The sequence below is a fragment of the Athalia rosae genome, chromosome 4, assembly GCF_917208135.1.
Source record: "Athalia rosae chromosome 4, iyAthRosa1.1, whole genome shotgun sequence".
NCBI classification, from domain to species: Eukaryota; Metazoa; Arthropoda; class Insecta; order Hymenoptera; family Athaliidae; genus Athalia; species Athalia rosae.
Window position 1 is genome coordinate 10,142,853 of NC_064029.1, and position 21,860 is coordinate 10,164,712.

The 21,860-nt window shown below is 38.2% G+C and overlaps 3 protein-coding genes across 4 annotated transcripts; all 3 read left to right on the forward strand.

Annotated features, from left to right (window-relative positions):
- Positions 1–123: 123 nt before the first annotated feature.
- On the forward strand, positions 124–3,586 carry LOC105693056 (hydroxymethylglutaryl-CoA synthase 1). The gene has a single exon (XM_012412720.3). The coding sequence runs from the start codon at positions 1,667–1,669 to the stop codon at positions 3,044–3,046; it is 1,380 nt and encodes a 459-aa protein (XP_012268143.1). The 5' UTR covers positions 124–1,666; the 3' UTR covers positions 3,047–3,586.
- A 1,617-nt stretch (positions 3,587–5,203) lies between these two features.
- LOC125500589 lies at positions 5,204–14,156 on the forward strand. Its single transcript, XM_048653769.1, has 3 exons — positions 5,204–8,856; positions 11,459–11,492; positions 11,650–14,156. Coding segments are annotated over exons 1-2 (3,654 nt in total). The 3' UTR covers positions 11,460–11,492; positions 11,650–14,156.
- Positions 14,157–17,250: 3,094 nt separating this feature from the next.
- Positions 17,251–21,804, forward strand: LOC105692579 (SET and MYND domain-containing protein 4-like). Of its 2 annotated transcripts, none has more exons than XM_012411874.3 (7): positions 17,251–18,718; positions 18,938–19,985; positions 20,073–20,353; positions 20,445–20,603; positions 20,726–20,869; positions 20,983–21,237; positions 21,313–21,804. In XM_012411874.3, the coding sequence occupies exons 1-7, from the start codon at positions 18,698–18,700 to the stop codon at positions 21,316–21,318; spliced, it is 1,914 nt and encodes a 637-aa protein (XP_012267297.2). In that variant the 5' UTR covers positions 17,251–18,697; the 3' UTR covers positions 21,319–21,804. The 2 variants fall into 2 exon arrangements, with proteins under 2 accessions (XP_012267297.2, XP_020711899.2); XM_020856240.2 differs by having other exon boundaries at positions 17,251–18,624.
- The last annotated feature ends 56 nt before the right edge of the window (positions 21,805–21,860 follow it).

The window sequence follows — 21,860 nt, forward strand, 5'->3', positions numbered from 1 at the left end:
GTCCCCAAGACCCTCTACCATCCATCTTGAAGCCGCTCCACGACTCTCTGGCAAGTGCTCAGGCTAAAGCCCGCAATTATGGTATTATATAAATTTACGTACGTACGTTGAATCGTACTCGCTGATAATGATCTCAACTTGGCGTAGAATTGATCACGTTGGTGAATCAGTCGATAAATATCTCGGAATTGCGAAATCGCACAGATATCGCAAGTGGTGACCCTAGGGGAAGTAAGCTCACAGGTGGGGAATTCAGGAGCTAACGCAGCCTATTGTTCATGGGAAACGGTTCGAAGACGCCCGGCCGATATCTGCAGATATGTGTTACTAGAGCGGCGGTAAAATGTGCATTCAACCTCCACTACCTAAATGTAATACGCAAGCTTAGGCAACTTTTACACAAATTCGTCGATATTAGTTGACCTCGAAAATTGAAAGTTGGTCGAAGGGTGCAGCGACCGCGGCGCAGTCACGGCAGCATCCGGCTGCATGAATATTCATATAACCAGATTGCTCTGTGTCATTACAGAGTCGTACTGATTCTTAGGTGCAAGCGCAGTGCTGCGTTGAGTCCCGTCAGAGAACGTGGCGTCGTGGCAATTTTATACGTCCATGTTCCGGGATACCTCATCCGGACGCCCGATCACGCCCAGCCTAACCGTAACTGATGCTATATGTCGGTGCGTCCGACGACCGAATTTGATTTTAAACAAGTCATTTTCAAACTATGTCGCGAGTGCCAAATGGTGAAGTAGTGGTGCGGTGCAGCCGAAATCCACGTGAGTCGTTAAACCGTCGCCCGTTGACACGTGGCACTGACACATACTACTATTAGACACGTGGTTTGAACGATGGCCTCCGAGTCGGCCGTCGTGCGCTAGCCATCATCCAAGCCACAAATAATTTACGTATCAATGAATTACAACAGCGGCGGTATGGAACCCGAAGATGGGCGAGCCGAAGTATCCCGAAGTACGATTTGACTTTTGGTTGGTATTTGGGAGTATAAAGAGTGTGTTTCGTTTAGTGAGCAAGGAACAACTTTGGAAACAGGTTGGGTCCAACGCTGACAAAAGAGTTAATCGTCACTGGGCGCTTCAAAAAATCGATCATTACTGTTTTGACCCGCATGCCCGACGCTTAGTTTTTGATTTCCGAACGTCAATTTCTCACAATCAGTGTTGACCGTGATTTCCACTATTGGATTTCACTTTGAATCTAAATTTGAATCTACCTCTGTTACCAGACAACGATCTAGATAAATTACAAACAAGCCCGCGTTACTCATTGCCGCGTTTCTCCGAAGCATCGACGTCGCCCTACTACCTAAGAGGACACATTAAATAAAACGATAAAAAAATATTCGATTGATATTCTCGTTCCGGGCAGTGATCCTTTGCTCCAACAATCCCATAACCTGATTTAACGGGGTTACATAAAACTTTCCTGAATAGCATACGTAGAAGCATATGTGTAAAAGTGTACGTGCGAGTGTCGGTGTGTCTGCTATGATTTTCTAAATCGGCTAAATAGTGCAACAATTGCGATTTCTCTTTTTGAAAGCATTATACCCAGCCAACCGGAAATTGAATTGCTTGCACCTTCGATATTAAAGGAGTAATTAAATTCGAATCTGGTCTACAAATAAAAGTTAACTAAATCTACAATGTCACGGCCCAGTAGTGTTGGTATTAAGGCGATTGAAGTGTATTTCCCTGCTCAGTACGTCGATCAAAATGATTTAGAGGAATTTGACAAAGTTTCTGCAGGCAAGTATACCGTTGGCCTGGGACAATCTAAGATGGGATTTTGTAATGACCGAGAAGACATAAATTCACTGTGCCTAACTGTGGTTCGTCGTTTGATGGATCGACATAATATCAAACCGGAGGATATTGGGCGGCTAGAAGTTGGAACAGAGACAATTCTGGATAAGAGCAAATCTGTCAAGTCTGTTTTAATGCAATTATTTGAACCCTTTGGTTGCACGGACATCGAGGGCGTAGATTCCACCAACGCTTGTTACGGAGGGACAGCTGCCTTGTTCAATGCAGTCTCTTGGGTCGAAAGCAGTTACTACGACGGTAGAATGGCACTTGTTGTAGCTGGCGACAACGCAGTCTATGCTACTGGCAGTGCCAGGCCAACTGGAGGAGCTGGAGCTGTTGCTATGCTCATTGGACCAGATGCACCAATAGTTTTTGATCAGGGACTTAGAGCTTCTTATATGAGACACGCTTATGACTTTTACAAGCCAGACTTGAACTCGGAATACCCTGTGGTCGATGGGAAACTTTCAATACAATGTTACCTAGGGGCACTTGACAATTGTTATCAAAAATATTGTCAGAAAGCTCAGGAAAAATATTCAGACAAAACTATTTCCTTGGCTAGTTTTGGTGCTGTGTTATTTCATTCCCCATACTGCAAGTTGGTTCAGAAATCGTTTGCTCGATTGGCTTTCAATGACTTTTTGAACTCTGGCAACAACAGTGGAATCAGCAAGTACCAAGGACTAGATAAATTTTCCAATTTGAAGCTGGAGGACACTTATTTTGACAGGGATGTAGAAAAAACTTTCATGACGCTGAGTGACGACGATTTTGCTAGGAAAACCAAACCAAGCTTGTTACTTGCTAATCTGGTAGGGAATATGTATACACCATCTGTTTATTCTGGATTGGTTTCTCTTCTCATTAGCAGGCCAATTGACCAACTGGCTGGTACCAAAGTCTGTGTATTTTCGTACGGATCTGGCTTAGCTTCGAGTATGTATTCTCTGACAATTGCCAAAGATTCATCCACCAAGTCAGACTTGGAACAGCTAGTATCAAAATTGTCGTATGTGATTCCACAGCTAGAATCTAGGCGACGTGTATCACCGGAAGAGTTCACCAGAGTCTTAGAGATGAGAGAAAAGAATTGTCACAAAGCACCCTATCAGCCAGAAAATAGCATCGCCGATATGTTCGATGGAACCTATTATCTGAAGAGTATCGATGACAAATATCGAAGAACTTATGAAATAGTAAGAAAAAACAAATAGTAATACATGTACTGACGTCCTCGATGGAAGTTTTATTTATTATTGATTAAAATTGTTGGTTATAGCTAAGCAGCCTATGCTCCTTGAAGTAGCATATTGAATATGAAATATTTTTATCACGGTATAGTGTTGTACAGATGACAATTATTATTGTTGTTAATCATTAACAACGAAGAATTATCACTTAAGTACCAATGAGGCTTGAAAAGTCTAAAGATGTTTTCATCGACGGTCTTTCGAATTTTTTAGATGTAGATGAATAATTTTTATTATTATTATCAATTTTTTTTTATTTACATGACTTAAATACATACAAATGTTGTATTTCGGCTCTTTTGTTTAAACCTTTGAACCCAATCAAATCAAATTGTGCCATGACTGGAAAGCTCTGGTATGCTGTTTGGCAATGGCATGATGTATTCAGAACGTTTTCTCTTTTTGAATTCCATGGCTTATAGGCTAACTTTCCACCCAGCTAGCAAGTTGGAATATCAGATTGTATGTCGAGTGAAACTTTTAATAAAATTTTGTACTCTTGTATATTATTATGTACACATGTATTTGTAGTACGTGCCGAGGTATATCTTCCAATCTTCAAGCATTTGATTAACGTATGCAGACACAGTAATATCAACCGAAAATAGTAATTGACGTACCTGCAGGTTATTTATGCCTAGAGTACCTAATGTTAGCAAGTACGTACGTACGTAGTGCACGAAAGTAAGCATTATATTAAGAAATATGCAACAATCGCAAATCGCGCGAATTAATTGTGGCGGGTAAGAAGAAAGAACTGTTATATTATCTGATTTAATTGTACATACGTTGTGGATATGAGGGACGCGACGTATAACCTCTGACGGAAACCGGGATCATAAAGTCTCGTAGTGTTGTTACGTTACACGAGGGTCGGTGCTCGTGACTTCATTATCAGCGGGAACAACAAAAGAATTCATTTGAATTCTTTATCGAGCGGCCTTGTTCAGTTGTGCAACCAATAATAACAATGAAGTCAAACTAGAATTGCCACAATAGCGTGTAAAAATTTAATGCTACTTACAATCAGATTGTGAGTGACGGCTCGTTCCATTGTCATCGAAATGCTATGCGTCTCATCGTAAATTTATCTATCTATGTAGTTCAAACAGATATTCTGCGCCAACGGACAAACTATTTTCTTCATATCGGCGGAATCTGGCGGCATCCGATATCAAGATTTACGGCAGCGGGTCGCCGTCAAGCACCCCAGAGAAGCGAGCGCTGGCCACCAATCCTCTACATGAGCAACCTACTTATACTTGAAATATTGTTCATACCCTCTGAATTAGGTGCCTTCTGTGTGGTTTACCCGATGTGTGTAGGTATTTACATACCTATGATTTTCGATTAAATCTGATTCTTTTTCTATAGATATAATGATTATTACATTTATTCGTCTTCCGTCACAGTGTTTTTAGAACATTCTCATCTTTCGATTTTCGAAGAACAATGTGTGTGTATGTATCATGCACACACATGACTGAGGCAGTTGGATCGGTAGAAAAGCCGAGAACAAGTACGTACATACAAGAATGATGCTAAACATGGGCTATAACATAGTATATGGGTAAAATACTTTCCGTGGTATCTCACGCTCGTCTACTCTGCAGCCTTCGACAAATAATCAAACTTTATGCTAATATTTAGGTGCGGCGTCCGGCAGTACAAGTAATAAATTATATTCTCACGCCAGTAATCAAAGTGTATAATGTACAAATTATGCAGATCGTTTACCCCAATACCCATATTTGAGGTATAACTGATGATATTGGAACAGCAGTTTACCGCGCGATGTAAAAATTGCGCAGAGTGGTTCGCGTTGATCTCTCAGATTATCGTCGCATGTTTTGGCTCTATTGTTCACCATTAATTTTTTCATCAATTTTCTGACAGTTAAACGAAATCCTTTCCGGAAATAATTATAGGTATGTCGGTGTATGACGGTTGATCGTTCTTTCGAAGCATCAAGGTCCGCAGCATGAGTAAAAGGTAGGCTAAGCTACAGGGCAATTCGCAACAGGTGATCCCTTTCACAAAAATATCGTAAGGCGTTTGATGAAAAAGGCCTAAAAGTTGGGGGTCCCGCCAACGCGGTCAATCGGCTAATGTTTGCGATGAATGCCAGCAAATATTGCGGATGGTTTCAGGAAATTGTCCACTGAGCCAGGTCGAGGTCTAAACGTTCCTAGAGAGCGGTCAAACGCAACCAATGCCGGTGCTACTGCTATAACAGATGTCGTGCAACGGAAACTTGGGACAAGTCACCGACCTACGTCAAATCACAAGTTCGCTCGAGGCCGCGCCGCTACAAAACGCGGCAGCAGGCACGACGGATTTGAGGCGAGGAGGTCCAGCCAAATGGTTACTATCCCGAAGACTCGATTCAACCAAACTAACGACTTCGCTTTTCGTCCGGCGCACCTTGGAAGTATTCCCGCGGAATCCTTCGGCCAATCGAGGACGTGTCGGACGGCCCCGCTCCACTCGGACCGTGAATTAGATGATCAAACTATCTCCGCAACGTTGGACGGGCATTCCACAGGCGCGGATGGAATTTCCTCGCCGAATCATGGAAGTGGGTGCGGAGACGCCTCCGCACCGTCCCACCGGGGTGAAAAATCGACGGAGTGCTCGCACCGAGTGAAGCGACATGCCCCAGAGGAAACCACCTCTACAAGCCAAAAACTTTTTGGAAAGCCCGAGCAACCGCAGTTTATCGGTCGCGATTGCGACACCACAGAGAATGCGACATCACCCCGACGACAGGCTCACCGACCGTTTGTACCGAACCCAACGCTCTCCTCACGATCTACACTACCGCCGAAAGATACCGCGCTCTGTGGAGAGCAGTGTGGTCAAGAGGAGTTGAAAAAGGTGACCGCTTTTGGTTTTGAAGGAGAACGATCCGAGGTATCGGCTCGCCAAGGGGCGTCACAAGTTAGCAATGCGCCGAATCAAATAACTTCCGCCGCGGTACGAACAAACACTCCGTGGACATTTGATGATTCTATAACCTCGCCCTGTCACGAGAACCAACCGATCGGAGGTAAGATTGCCGCGGCGTATCACTATGAGGACAGGCAACGAGACGCTCTTGCTGTTGGACAATCGTTAGCTCAGAATCGCGCGATTGCCGAAAATCGATCTAGTCCGAGACCGCGGGAAGAAAACGAGCGTGCCTACACTCCGCAAGAACAACAGCAAATGCATCATCAGCGTCAACGATGTCGGAATCAACAAGGGGGGTTCAATGCTCCGGCACCACAAAGTTCACTAGATGCTTATCGTCTCTTACAAGATAACTTGCTTCGTCAGCGGGAAATGCAGCGAAGAAACTGCATCGAGCAAAAACGGATGATGCAAGCACAGCAAATGAAGGCCCAGCCATGTTCTGACCAAAATCAGTTGATGTTACCGAAAACAACGTCTATAAAATACTCGTGCAACGATCGCTGCAGTCACCCCGGAGAAATACAATCTGGGAGACGCTTATTGCCCCCTGCTCTAATTCCACAGAATATCTTACGTTCGAATACCAACGCGAATCAAAATCAAGTTTCACCCCGTCACACACTCATGTACCAACAAAACTCCTTAGGTCAACACTGCGATACCAACCCACAACGTGTCACGGTGCACGAAGATCGAGCCAAGAATCCCCGACGTGTCACATTCGACGGGGTGAAACCGCCCGAAAGATGGGCATATGGCGATCGTGAAACACCATGCTCAAAATATGAGTCGGTGACTTGTCGACACGCGCAACAAGAACAAAAACCACCGTGGTCGCAACAGTTCTCTAACGTCCAACCACAGCAGCAAGTTGCAAGCATCGGGTTATCAGGTAATCACCGCGACCAGATCGAACGACAGCGAGATGATGAAAAATTTCAGCATCAACACCAATCGGTGCGGGGACAAGAAACAGAAGGGGGCGAACAACAACAGCACCCGATGAAGGAGGTTCAACAAATTAGACTTGATTCTCTAACGCAACGATCACGGGTCGAAGGAAAAAAGAATCCTGAATTCACGGTAGAGATGATTCGTGACCAGGAGCTACTGGTAGCGAACCTGCGGCAGCAAAATATCCCCGATGACATAATGAGACGTCAGTTCAATACGCTGCTTGCCGATCAAAGGCGTTATCTTGCGTTTCTTGAAGAGCAAAGGGCACCGGAGACGATCGATGTGAAGCAATCCCGTGCAGTTGGCAAAGTGTCGCCTCGATGTCAACAGGCCTATTCGATGGAAAGGACATCGCACGCTAATACAGCGATTCATCGAGGTCAAGGTCGTGGGACCGATGTGAATCAAGATTGCCGAACGGGAATGCCGGGTCAACGATCTCCGGTAGTTCCAGAAAAACCGTCGGATCGGCAGCGGCATCACTTGCACGATCACGAATTATGCCATAGTGAGTTCTGGCCTTCGCAGCAAAAAGCAATCACACCGCAATCGTACAACGTTCCTGCAGGTATAATCGAATCATCGGTACATACCAGTTCCGGATCACCACCGTTACGGGGCATAACGTCCTCGCGGACGAGAGTTGGTCAATTAATGCCACATGAGTTTAGTAATTTGCGTCAAGACCAGATTCATTGGCGGCCGCAGTATCCTGGGCTCACAACGCCGGACTCTCAACGTGTCTCCAAAATAGAGTCTAAAGAGCCTTCGAGCTTGCTAAAAATACGGGAATACAATAAGTATATCCGGCCGCAGAGGCAAAATAATGGATTGCAAGAATTGAGTTCAGAGACCATGGGAAAAGCTTTGACGTGTTCCGCGGTTAACAAGAATATCGGATTTGACTACCTAGTGGGTATCGACAAGAAAGTTGCGACGGTAGGACTTAATGGTGCTCAGGATCCGAGTGAACTTGAGAAAATTATGCCACTGCCTCCCGAATACCGGCGACAACGGTGCTCTCGGGTTTCGGCGAACGGGCTGTGTGACACCCGCAATTCCAACAAGACAGCATTGACCTCGATTACGGTGTCCTTACGTAAGAAGACCGATCCCGCCGATGACCCGGTGCCGTTCGGATATCCGCGACAGTATTACTCTGGTGAAAAACGTCGTACGGGCGATGCTCCATCGTGTAGTCGCAATGCGATTGCCGAGGAACCGAATCGCAGCGTCCAAGGTGCGATAGGTAACGAATACCGCGGCGACGTTAACGATGAGAGTCAGGTATCCGTTGGTCACATTCCGAGCACGCAGCAGGGAATCCATAAAACTGAATACGCAACGCAGTTGCAGAGTAACGAGATTAATGACTCGATGAAACCGTCAAGTTATATCCCGACAATTCCTAACAAGTTGGTAGGTTTTTTGCAGCCGCAGTACCAGCAAAACTTGCGGAACACGGATGGTTGTGGAGACGTGGGAATGACTATTCACGAGCCTCCTACGGCCGAAGTTAATACTCAGAATCGGCCGGCGAATCTATCATTCGGCAATGGGGGAGGAGATATCGCACGCCCGGCGAAGCAAGAGCTCCGATCGGTTACTTGTGCGCGTGCAGTGCCAAATGAAGTATCGTTAATAACCGATACTGGCCAACCGAACTGCGAGCCCGGCAATCGCGCACATCAGCCGGTGGCACAAGATTCGCCAAATATTGCCCTTCGCCTGGCAAGTGAACCGGGTCAACCAGAAATACAAGAAACAAGAATCATAGGCGGCTTTACGTATCTGGCGAGAAGATTCGATTATGTTCGTCAACTCTCTCCGATCGCGCCTAGTACGATCAAGCAAGGCCTTTGGCAAGTTTCTCCCTTTCCCAGAGTCGATTGATTGGAGGTCAGGAACGATAGAACATCACCGTCAAAGTCATCGGACTAAATTTTTTGATCACCCTCTGTTACTTTTATAATATTTCTAACGAATTTTGATGTCGCTCACGAAAGGTACAAAGAACCAGCTATAGGTCAAACCATTATTATATGTCTAAGTATCGTGGCTGCGAATTTTGTTCTTGCTTGTTTTTTATGCACGTAATAAAACCGTATACTTCTTACCAAGCTACGCCGCTACCGAGCGTCTTGCTTCATGGTCAATATCGCGGTGAATCAATACCAATTATTGTCGAAATCAATAATTGAAAAAGCACAAACCATTTTCTTTTCTATCTTTTCTGATCTACAATAAGCAAGGTGTACCTTCACTTTCTGAAACTTCCAAGCATGTTTGGCAGTTATAATTTTTCATCATTTCTTTTTTTAATTTTTCTACAAAAAAAGAAAAAAATACCAGCAATATAGGCAACAATGTTATTTTCATACTCACTCCAAAATAATACACCATCAGCATCGTGATCATAGATAAAACTATGACTGAATATCTCTTTATACTCAATTGACATTTGATCACCTATGTTATCATTGATTTCACTTAAACCGCCAGTTGTCACTTTATACAGGGTGTCCCATTTCAACTCAACCATTTTGATTACTCGAAAGGATGAGGTCGTACAAAAAAAACTTTTAATACAAAAGTTGTAGGGCTTAAAGGTGGAAGAAATTTGATGCCATCCTATTTATTTTAAGTGACCAGCAAAAGTCAAATCATAGTCAACTCAGCTTTTTTTTTTTAATCAAATGACATAATTTTTTCTCCAAAATTTCCAGGAGGGTCAAATTCTGCACCATAAAGTAGATACATACTTACACGTATATTATCTGAAATCAATGGGCACTTCCAATTAGGTAGACGCCCTATGTCTTTTATTGTCATTGAATCGGCATCCCATTTGTTATTGAACAATATTCATAATTCGAATATGAACATATAACTGAATATAATGACGATTTTGAGCATTTCTCACAATGATATGGGCAGCTTTGGGTTCAGTGATTGACAGTTCCCATCTAACGTGAGAGAAATTTGAAATTGAATATCCAAAAAACTATAGGTCAGACAGAATAATTGTTCAAACAAAAGTTTTTTTTTGTTCATCGATCGTGACACTGATGAAAAAAAGAGTATGTTTTTATTTAAAAAACCGATGCTGCCCTTCAAATGGGGTTATATCCACCCATTAGATGAAAAATAAGTAATGCTATTACATTTTCCCCTTGAAGCCATATATCTTGGGCATTAACGGTTTTTTCGAAAAACGTTCACTTGGCGAGATATTCAGGTGTCTCAAGATAAATGCCTCACCCTGTATAGCTATTTCATCTTGTGAACTGCAGTTTGCAGATTTTTAAACAAGTGAATGTAGATGTGACGCTATTTTTTATATGCAGTTTCAATTCGACGACAGGTTCGATTGTTGTTAAAACCACCCATTCTTCTAACAACTGAGAAAAATGACTCCGGGTGGTCTTGTGAAATTTTATCTGTTAAAAAGTAGGCCGCAATGTTCCTTTGAAAGAGGTCTTTTGCTAACTGTAATGCATTTTTCACAGTCATAATCAAAACCAAAAAGTCTGTTCTTCTGTTACTTTTTAAAATGGGTATGGCTTCTGTATTCTTTTTTTTCTTGCTCTCCCCATTATCACATGAGCTGTTAGCATGACGTACGACTACCATTTTGTTTACGAAAAATATTCTCATCCCTTACAGATGGAGACTTCTCATTTCTTTGAGGTAGAGTATATTATTATCATCTTGGGTCATACTTTTTGGCGTTAATTTCAATGCTTTTTCCCCACTTTTCAATATTTGCTCATCAAATGGAATACTGAGATTTATTTTTGTGATTGAAATTTGTTCTAACAATGAGAAAATCAAACATATCGTTTCAATTTCGTCAAAATTTGGCTGTTGCATTCGCTTCCGTAAAGTCTGGCCGGTGAAGATTTCTAAAAAGTTTGATGCGTTAGATGTGCTGGTGCTGAGAAATTGCTTAAAAAATTCACTTCCATTCTTTCTTTCTGAAAGATGATGTGTCTTCTTTTTATTTTTATCTCACAATGCAAAACTTCTTCTTGAAGATGTGATAAATTACTGGGATACAACCACTGAATCCCATCACCAGTGTCACCAATGAAGGTGATGGGGCATTTCTTCAAGCTTTGACATGTGGCAAGGATAAAGCACAATATAAATGGGTTCATTGTGAATGGAATGTCTAGAAAAAAATACTCCTTTATCAATATCACTAAAGTTGGCCCCAAAATATTCGTAGTTGTTTTGAAGTGTCTATTTAATGTGACTAACATATGAACTAGTGCTGAATTTGCTGCCTCTGAATCATCGGACACACCAGTTCCGAGATCAGCAACTCCAAGAAAGTTCTGCCGTCATATTCAATATATTTTTTGTTATGCATTTCGTCGCTACTTGCATAGCAAATTGTAACTGCTCATTGTCTTTGTTATTTCTTTCGATAGATGTTGACATAATGTGGTTATATTGCAGATGGAAAATATTGAACAGACGCTAACGATCGAAGGTAATACAATTTTGAACAATCTATAAGTATAACAATATCGTAAGAATGCAAATCTTGACGGATAAAAATCTATATAAATCCGCATCATTATACAAACGTTACCTGGTCTGATAATGAAAATTTCAAAATAAATCAAATTACGGAAATAAAATTACAGACGACGTATGGGATTTTATGCTGTGCGAGCGGGCGGAACTCGTGGAAAAGAGAGAGGAAGAAAAAGAAACGGAGGTGAGAGTGAAGGTGAAGAGAGAAATAGAGGAAAAAGGAAAGGAAAAAAAAGAAGAGAAGAAAGAATAAAAAATATAAGAAATGAAGGAAAAAAGAGAGCAGAAAAATATAAAAAGAAAAAAGAATAAGAAAAAAAAATAATGTTCAGTTATAAATTATCAAAAAAGATAGATGAACAAAAAAAATTAGAATATAATAAAAATAATTCGGAATAAATTCATAACGGTTATGTGCTGCATTATTCACAATTTTATGAATAAACATCTGAAAGATCCGTACTATTTCAAATTAGCCTCATGATTGATCGATCTGAACTATGCGGAAATCAAATGTTGCTTCCAATTTCGAGACTGACACAAGGTGCATTCCGAAATATACTTTCAGTACTGCAAGTACTGGTAACCGCGTTCCGAAGCCACGCGGCAGTTTACTGTCGCCAGTCAGTTACAGCAAACATAGGTTTGCTCTTGTATAAGAAATCTTCAAAAAGAAATAGAATTCATTACGACAAAGCAAGCGCGAAGCGCGAGCATCAGAGGCGCGAAGCGCCGACCGCGGCGGGGTTGGCGCGCGAGGCGCGCAGGAGCGAAGTCCCTAGTAGTATGAAACATTCCTATTACACGTACCTGTGAAAAGTAATATCTGGATGAGAGCCAGAATGCGATTTAAAATGTATGACCTGTTTAATTTTTTTTTGTTCTTCCAGAAGGTATCACTCACGTCATGCCCCTAATAAACTGTTAATTTTCTTTTTCTGGGATTATTACTTAATTCATTATTTTCATGTAAAGTACTACGTGTAAGAGGAGATTTATTGTACTGTATTTTCTCTTCAGGTATGATTTTGGTTTAATTTAGGAGTTCTTATTATATGTGTGTTTATTTTGTACATTTATTATATTATTGTTTGCTTTCCCCTTAATTTCTTTTTCGTAAATGGTTCGTGCAGTCAGCTGTTTCTAGAAGGGTGTCAGCTCCTGATCCTTGTTGGTGTGCAGCAACTACTTCCTTCATGTCAGATTTCTTCATTCGTAGGAATCAGGTCAAGTTCATGATGCACAGAGGGAGGTCAATTATGGGTCAGCTACACAGACAAGAAAATTATTTTACTTAGATTTACATGTTGTAACGGGTGTAATAGAAAGAAAGAAGAGAGAGAAAGAATAAGAAGAATGGTGGGGAAGGAAGGTGGATTTTGGACATTGGACAATAAGCTAATGGTGAGAATGACATAAGGTGTTAAGACGTAAGGGAGTCGAGCTCGCTCAGAAATCGATCACTCAAATTTTAATATACCGACGTAAACAACAGTTATAAATCCTATTACATAGATGAAACAAGAAGTACAATCGAAATTCACTACGATATTATACAACAACTGCCCATGTACGTTCGAGATTTATTAGCAACTGTAGAATTAGAAAATATGGATAAAATACTTCAAGTATTAATTAACTTAGATATAAATGAGCAAAATAGGGATAAAATTGAAAAGCAAAATAATAATTCGTATCTCCCCGTTCGAAATTCAAGTACCTATTATAGAAGTAATAATATAAGACAATACAATAATAGCTCATATCCGAATCAACAACAAAGACATTCAAATAGGGTAGGTCAAATCAGTAACGATGTATGCATTGACACAAGCATACCACCACCTCCAATACCTTTTCGAAACTATAATAACGAAATGCCATCATCATCGGCTAGTTCTTTAAACTAGGAAGCAACGCGATAAAAATAGGTCCGTCATCGCGTTGGGATTTTCATGATTTCATTTCGGACCTTAATAAAGATGTTAACTACGATAATAATCATGTGTCGAAAGAACCAGATTCAATGCAGACAGTAACCGTACAATTGAAAATTAAAATATTAGAAAAAAATGTTTCTGCGATAGTCGATTCCGGGAGTCAAGTATCGTGTATCTCGCAAATTTTTTTTAACAAATTATCTGAAAATCGTATACTTAATACACTGCCAGTAAATAATATCCATATTTCGACTGCAGTAAAAAACAAAAGCGTCAAAGTAAAAGAACAAGTATTATTACAAATTTATATTAATCATTACATAGAATATCATGCATTTCTTGTAATTCCTAACTTATCAACTGATATCATATTTGGTCACGATTGGTTAGTAAAAAATAAAGTAAAATTAGATTATAACAACGAGAGTATTAAGATTAAGAATATGACTGTCGACCGGGATTCGGTGTCATTCGGTCGAGCCTGGTTGGAAAGAATATTATCAAATAACAAAGAAGCTACATGTTTATATATAATGAAAAGAAGTAATCACAATTCTCATATAAATAAAAATAAAAATCACATACATACAGTAACCACTATCGATAACATAGATGAACTGACAAGCAACGACAGAGTTGTGACTCTTGAAAATGATGAAAATAATAATGAACACTATGATGTGAATAATAATGATACTATTAAAAATAATAATAAAAGTACTATTATAGATGATGATGAAATTGATATACGAAATGATTATGTAACAAATATTGAAATGAGTGACGAGTTACCAAGTAACGATAATGACAATAATCAAAAATGTGATAAAATCTTAGAGAACGAACAAAAAGAAAATAATTTTTTCACCCAAGTTCGAACGATCGCGAGTAATCTAATGACGTTGAGTTTTGATCAGCAGAAAATATTCATTGAGACATTATCTAAATTTGAAAACTTATTTCCACCCAAAAATGAACCTGCGGGACAATATAAACATGAAATCAAGTTATTATCAAATAAGCCTATTTTCAGAAAACCGTATCCAATCCCCATTTCGTTGAGAAAAGCGGTTGACAATGAAATTCAAGAAATGTTAAACGCTGGTATTATTGAAAGATCTGTAAGCCCGTATTGTAGCCCATTAAGAATCGTAAAAAAAAAAGATAACCGTGTAAGAATTTGTTTAGATGCTAGATATTTGAACCAAGTTGTGGAATCAGATAATGAAGCTCCACCGTTAATTTCAGAAATATTACAAAAATATCATAATGTTAAATATATGTCGTTAACAGATTTAGCGAATGGTTATTGGCAAATTGAATTAGAACAAAAATCACGTCCATTTACAGCCTTTTTGCATGGATCAAACTTGTACCAATTTTGCCGCATTCCCTTTGGACTTAAGACTGCTGGGAGTGGATTTGTAAGAGCATTAAATTTGATATTGGGTAAAGAATTTGAATCTTTCTCAACATATTATATTGATGATCTCCTAATCACATCAACTAATTTTGAAGAACATATGAAACACATCGAACTATTATTTGACAAGTTGCAAAAGAACAATGTTACATTGAAATTATCAAAATCACTCTTTTTCAAATCAGAAGTACCATTTCTGGGATTCATATTATCTACACAGGGTATCCGACCTAACCCGGACAAATTGCAAATTATTCAAAATTTTGAAAACCCTAAAAATTTAAAACAGTTGCAGCAATTTATAGGTGTATGCAATTACTACCGTCAATTTAGTATTAAACATTCTAATTTCATCCATCCTTTTCGAAATTTATTAAGTAATAAGAAACCGTGGTTGTGGACTGATAATCACTCTAAAGCATTTCAAAATTTGAAAAATAATTTCGTAAACAGTGTAACATTAAGTCACATTATACCAGGCAAGCCATACAAAATACAAACAGATGCTAGCGATAAAGGAATCAGTGGAATTATATATCAAATCTTCGAAGATAATTGCTATATAATATCAATCGTTAGTAGATGCCTATCAATACATGAAAAAAACTATACAACTACTGAAAAAGAACTCCTCGCAATTGTGTATTCATTGACTAAATTTAAAATATATTTATTTGGCCAAAAATTCGAAATCATAACAGATCACAAGGCTTTGATATTTTTGAATAATACTTCTTTTCAAAATTCAAGACTTCTAAGATGGTCTCTCTGGCTACAACAATTTGATTTTCAAGTGAAACATTGTCAAGGAAAAGACAACGTTATTGCTGATTTTCTGAGTAGAAATCCTGATAGTAGATTTCACCAAGAAGATAATGTCAAACAAGTGATTATTTCAAAAATTCTCAAAGATACTCTTTGTTCATCTGTTACAACATATTCAATATTGAATTTAATTAAAGAATATACTATTTTGGACTCTGAATTAATCAAACAATTTAAAAACATAAGTCATCTTCAAAAGAATGATACGCTTTTACAAGATTATTTCGAAAATAATGAACTTAATAAATACGAAAAATATAAAATTCATCACGGAGTGTTATTTTATCAAGATAAAGAAGAAACAAATGCCAGACTCGTTTTACCTGATAGTCTAACATGTGCAGTAATAGATAAGGCACATTCCAAATTAGGACACGTAGGAGTGTATAAAACAACCCACTATCTAAAAATTTATTTTTATTGGAAAGGAATGAACCGGGATATTAAAAAATTTGTGATTTCGTGTGACTTGTGTCAACGAGTAAAACATTTATCTCTGTCAATGGAAGGTCAATACCAAATGATAAAATCTAACAATCCACTAGACTTGGTAACAGTTGATTATTATGGTCCACTGCAAAAATCAGTTTCAGGTGTGCAATATATATTTGTAGTAATAGACTCCTTTTCGAAACTTGTCAAATTATATCCGATTAAAAAAGCAAACACTTCAATTTCCTTACATAAAATTATAAATGATTTTATTCCAAATGTAGGTAAACCAAAGTGTATACTATCAGATAATGGTACGCAGTTTACGTCACCAAATTGGAAAAATTCACTGGAAAAACTAAATATTCGAGTTTCGTACTCTTCCATACGCCATCCACAATCCAATCCCACAGAAAGATGTATGAGAGAACTAGGCCGGCTATTTAGAACTTTATGCGCTGAGAGTCATACGAAATGGGCAAAATTTGTAAAAGAAATCGAAGCAATTTTAAATATAACAACTCATCATTCAACTGGCCTAATACCATATGAGCTACATTACAATAAACTACCAACCGAAAAAATTAGGAAAATAATTAAATTCCCAGAAACAGTAAATATAGATCACCAGGTTAAAATTTTATTAGCTAGAGAAAGATTATTGAATCAGTTCAATAGACGAAAAAACAATCAAAAAAGTATTTCAAAAGTAAATTTAGGTGTAGGAGATTTGGTTTTACTTAAAGTACCCCAACAATCAGACGCGTTTAAAAAAGTTACTAAAAAATTTTTTCATTTATTCTACGGTCCGTATCGTATATTGAAACAGATTAACGAAAATGCTTTTGTATTAGTAGACCCAAACGATTCCACTAAAATAACAGGAACATATAATAGAATAAGTCTACGTAAATATAATCAACCTGTCATGGATATCAAATGATGAGACGAAATGACTTTTAAAAAAAAAAAAAAAAAAAAAAAAAAGCGACTTAAGGTTGAATTGTTAAAACTTGTATACGTAAATAACTAAATTACTTGACGTAGATATTGTTAGTAATCTGAATAACAAATGATATGACGAGATGAAAATAGTATAAGATGTATGGTTGTAATAGAATTAAGACGCATGAAAATGAAAACAAAAACAAAAACAAAAGGTCGAGAGTATAAAACACACAATTTAAGTTTATTTCATAAACATTTTCAATGTCCATAAAATAAAAGGGGGATAATGTAACGGGTGTAATAGAAAGAAAGAAGAGAGAGAAAGAATAAGAAGAATGGTGGGGAAGGAAGGTGGATTTTGGACATTGGACAATAAGCTAATGGTGAGAAAGACATAAGGTGTTAAGACGTAAGGGGGTCGAGCTCGCTCAGAAATCGATCACTCAAATTTTAATATACCGACGTAAACAACAGTTATAAATCCTATTACATAGATTAAACAAGAAGTACAATCGTAATTCACTACGATATTATACAACAACTGCCCATGTACGTTCGAGATTTATTAGCAACTGTAGAATTAGAAAATATGGATAAAATACTTCAAGTATTAATTAACTTAGATATAAATAAGCAAAATAGGGATAAAATTGAAAAGCAAAATAATAATTCGTATCTCCCCGTTCGAAATTCAAGTACCTATTATAGAAGTAATAATATAAGACAATACAATAATAGCTCATATCCGAATCAACAACAAAGACATTCAAATAGGGTAGGTCAAATCAGTAACGATGTATGCATTGACACAAGCATACCACCACCTCCAATACCTTTTCGAAACTATAATAACGAAATGCCATCATCATCGGCTAGTTCTTTAAACTAGGAAGCAACGCGATAAAAATATCTGATAAGAAAGTTTAACAAATGGGTCCGGAGATTCGACCTCTAAATTATTTTCTTGCTCCGGAGTCGAAGCTCTTATTGTCTTTTTATTAGAGAGTTCGTGAGTATTGTAGAGCTGACGCGAATATATTGGAGTCCTCGATAAGAATGTTATGTTAGGAAAGAAATTTCTCCTTAACTAAGTTTTTAGGTTCTTTGAAGTCTATTCTAAGTTTGGTCTCTGTTACATTATGCACTATGTCTGCATGAGATGGGTGAATAATAAGTTGTTAACAGATGGTATAATAATTAGCTCCGTTGGTTGAGTATAATAGCGTTTTTCCATGGGTGAACTAGTGCGCACTCGTTACTCAACGGTTATGCACGCAACGAGTGGAGCGTGTTTCTGTGGCCAAACGGGAGCGCGCCGTGTGGATGCCGTGTGCACGGCATAATCAACATTCCTATCATTGTTGTGAGTAACTATACCGTTGACTCAACGGACGTTACGGATCAGCTTTCGATAGCGTTGGTCAGCAAGTCTGAATTTGTTGGTTTAGTCGTACTTTGAGGCGATCAGAGAATGAGCGTCGAACAAAAACCATAAGAACACCACATGAAAAGTTACGGTATATACATCAATTATCAAATATCAATTTGCAAATGCATACACTTTTCAACAACAGACATTAGCAAATTGTAATGGCACAAAGTCTTTGCAGAGTAAGTCTCCAGTTTTATAATTCCACGTCTATCTAATTGTCACTTTCAAACCACAGCTCATTTAGAAATTGCAATGATTGTTCCAAAAACAATGCATAATTGGTATACGAATGATTGTTATGCGAATGCTACACGCTGTATATTCTCAAAAGTTTTGCTAATTAAATACTGATGAACACTTGGATATACTTATCTTTAAAATTTGTTTTACTATTTCAGATGGAAGCCTTCTTGCTAGATTTGAATCGTAAGATTCTGGCTAGAACAAATAATCAAGAGCTGCTCATTGAATTTAGCCAAATGCAGAATGATGAAGAACGAGTAATATTTGCTTTGCAAAGAATGATAAAGTATAAAATGAACCTTAATTATGAATCATTGCATAAGAATTCTGAAAAGTCGATACAACTAAAAGCACAGGGAAATAAATTATTTATCGGTGGGTGGGATTATAAAGCAGTTGTGAAATACACTGAAAGCATAGCGTATGCAACAAAGTCATCCGAAGAACTGGCTTTGACTTATGCAAATAGATCTGCAGCACTCTTTAGAATTGAGAAATACCAAGACTGCATAAATGACATTGATAGAGCTTTGAGCTTGGTATACCCAGATAAATTAAAAATAAAATTATATGAACGTAAAGGACTCTGTCTCACAGCATTGGGTAAGCCTGATGCAGAAGCATCATTTAAGAAAGCTCTGGAGTGGCTTGACAAAATGTCTTTGGATGAAGACAAAACAAAGAAATTGAAAATTCAGCTGAACAAATTTATTTCGGCCCCGTGCGTAAATGTTGAAATACAGGCAGAGTCAGCAAAATATGAATTACCTGAGTTTGAAACTCCGAATTCAGAAGTCCCATGCGCTTCAGATGCAGTTGTAATAAAATATACGCCTGAATTGGGCAGGCATGTTGTTGCCACTCGCAAGATCAGACCAGGAGAAATTTTAGCAGCAGAAAAACCATTTGCTATGTTTCTCATGCCTGAAAACGTTTACACACACTGTTCCAAGTGTTTGCAAGTTTCTATGGCCATGACTCCATGCAATTATTGCGTTAATGCTATGTATTGTTCACAAGCTTGTAAAGAACAGGCCTGGGAGGAGTATCATGAAATTGAGTGCGCCATTATTGGGCCTTTACTAATGTCAGGGTTCAACATGTTGGGGCTATTTAGTATGAGGCTAGCCATCCTGGCGACTCAGAAAGGAAAATATTTGGACAAACTGAAAAAACAACTTGAAGAAATTGATAACCATAAAGGTATTACTACAATGAATTACTTAGATCACCTGTTGGTTCAACGAACCCATTATTCAGGTGTACGATCTTGATTATACATACTTGTAGATCCACGCACGAAGGGATTTTCTGCTGATGGAAAGTTGCACAGTGATCAATATGGCAGTATTTATAGTCTGGTGACTAATACTCAAAAACGTTCAGCCCAGGATCTCTTGGATAGAGCATTCAAAGCAGCTTATATCACATACATATTGAGTCGTGAAAGTAATATATTTGGCGAAAAATTGATGCTTGATTGTGATGTATTAGCAAAAAATGCAGCAGCTACATTTGTGGGTGGGCTGATACTAAAGCATCAGCAAATAATTCCCAGCAACGTTCGTGTGGTATAACTCATGAGTGCTATAACTACATTCATGCTCCTGCTTTATGTGTGTATTTCTTCCATTTTTATTTTGTTTTTCCAATAATCTACAGTTTTCGGAGCTTCGTGGTGTAGAAGATTATGAGAATGGAGCTGCAGCAATGCCATTTTATAGTCTTTTTAATCATAGCTGTGACTCAAGTGTGACGAGGAGCGTGCAGAAAGATCATATAATTCTCTATGCTATGTACCCGATTGAGAAAGGTGAACAGGTAATTGTAAATTATTTATTGATTTCAATCAGACTGGATCATCTCAATGGTATAGTAGACATTGGATACTGTGCAAAATTTGTTTTATAATTTGTTTACATTCTATGTAAAATGTTTTCTAGATATATGACAATTATGGAGTTCACTATGCTCTGTCCGAGAGGAGTAAACGGCAGAAAAAACTACTCGAACAATTCTACTTCAAGTGCAATTGCGAACCCTGCACCAACGATTGGCCTGTTTATAACAAAATTCGTAGTTATCAGGTAAATTTGACCATACTTATAGGTGCTAGTGATTTATCATTGACCATTTGACATAAAATAAAACACAGCGATAACTTATTTAGACGTTATTTAAAATACCATTTGTGTTTCAGGCACAACTGCTCACACAACACGTGAAAAATAGGCTAAAACAAATCCTTCGAAACCATACCAGATATATCGATCTTGCCTATGAAAGGAAAACAGATCAGGACCCTAATATGTTGAATAATCTATTGAGGATGATTGAGGAAGTTTATGAGCTTGTGAAGAGACCTTGTGTCGAATTGAATAACGTTGTGGAGACAGTTAAGCATTACTACGCTTTACAAGGGAAAAGATTTGATGTACCACTCAAACCGTACGAGGTAAATAATTTATATATTATGCACTCCCATGCCTTGCTCAGATCAAAGTACTTAATTTATTATTTGTTTTTTCAGAAGTGATACTGATAGTATCATTGGTAGTGGATTTTTCTCTCGATATTCAGACTACGATGCTAACTTTTCCGCTAATCTTTGTGAAAAGATTCAAAACATGACAAAACAAAACAAACCGTACAAATACTATTATATGTTTTCAAGTAGCTAACTATTATCGAGAATCTAAGTTCATTTTATCACTAAAAAATTATTTTAAGAACTTTAAACACCTTACTGTAAAATACAATGATCATCGACAATAGGTTTTAGTAATCACCTGATATACTGAAACTCAATAAGATTAATGTCACACGTCGTATCAAGAACAACATTAAGATGTTAAAGAAGTAAGATTGTTTTATACAAATCTTCTTCTAAGTTCAATTTTTATACTCTCAACTATGTTCCTTCCATTGAAGCATATCCACCAAAAGAGATACGCTTTATACTGTTGTTAAAAGTATTACTTGTTTTTAAATTTTGTCTTAATAAAATCTAACTACAAATATACGTGGCCCACATTGAATTCTAACTCTGCAAATCCTTCCCGAACTACTTCAATTCCA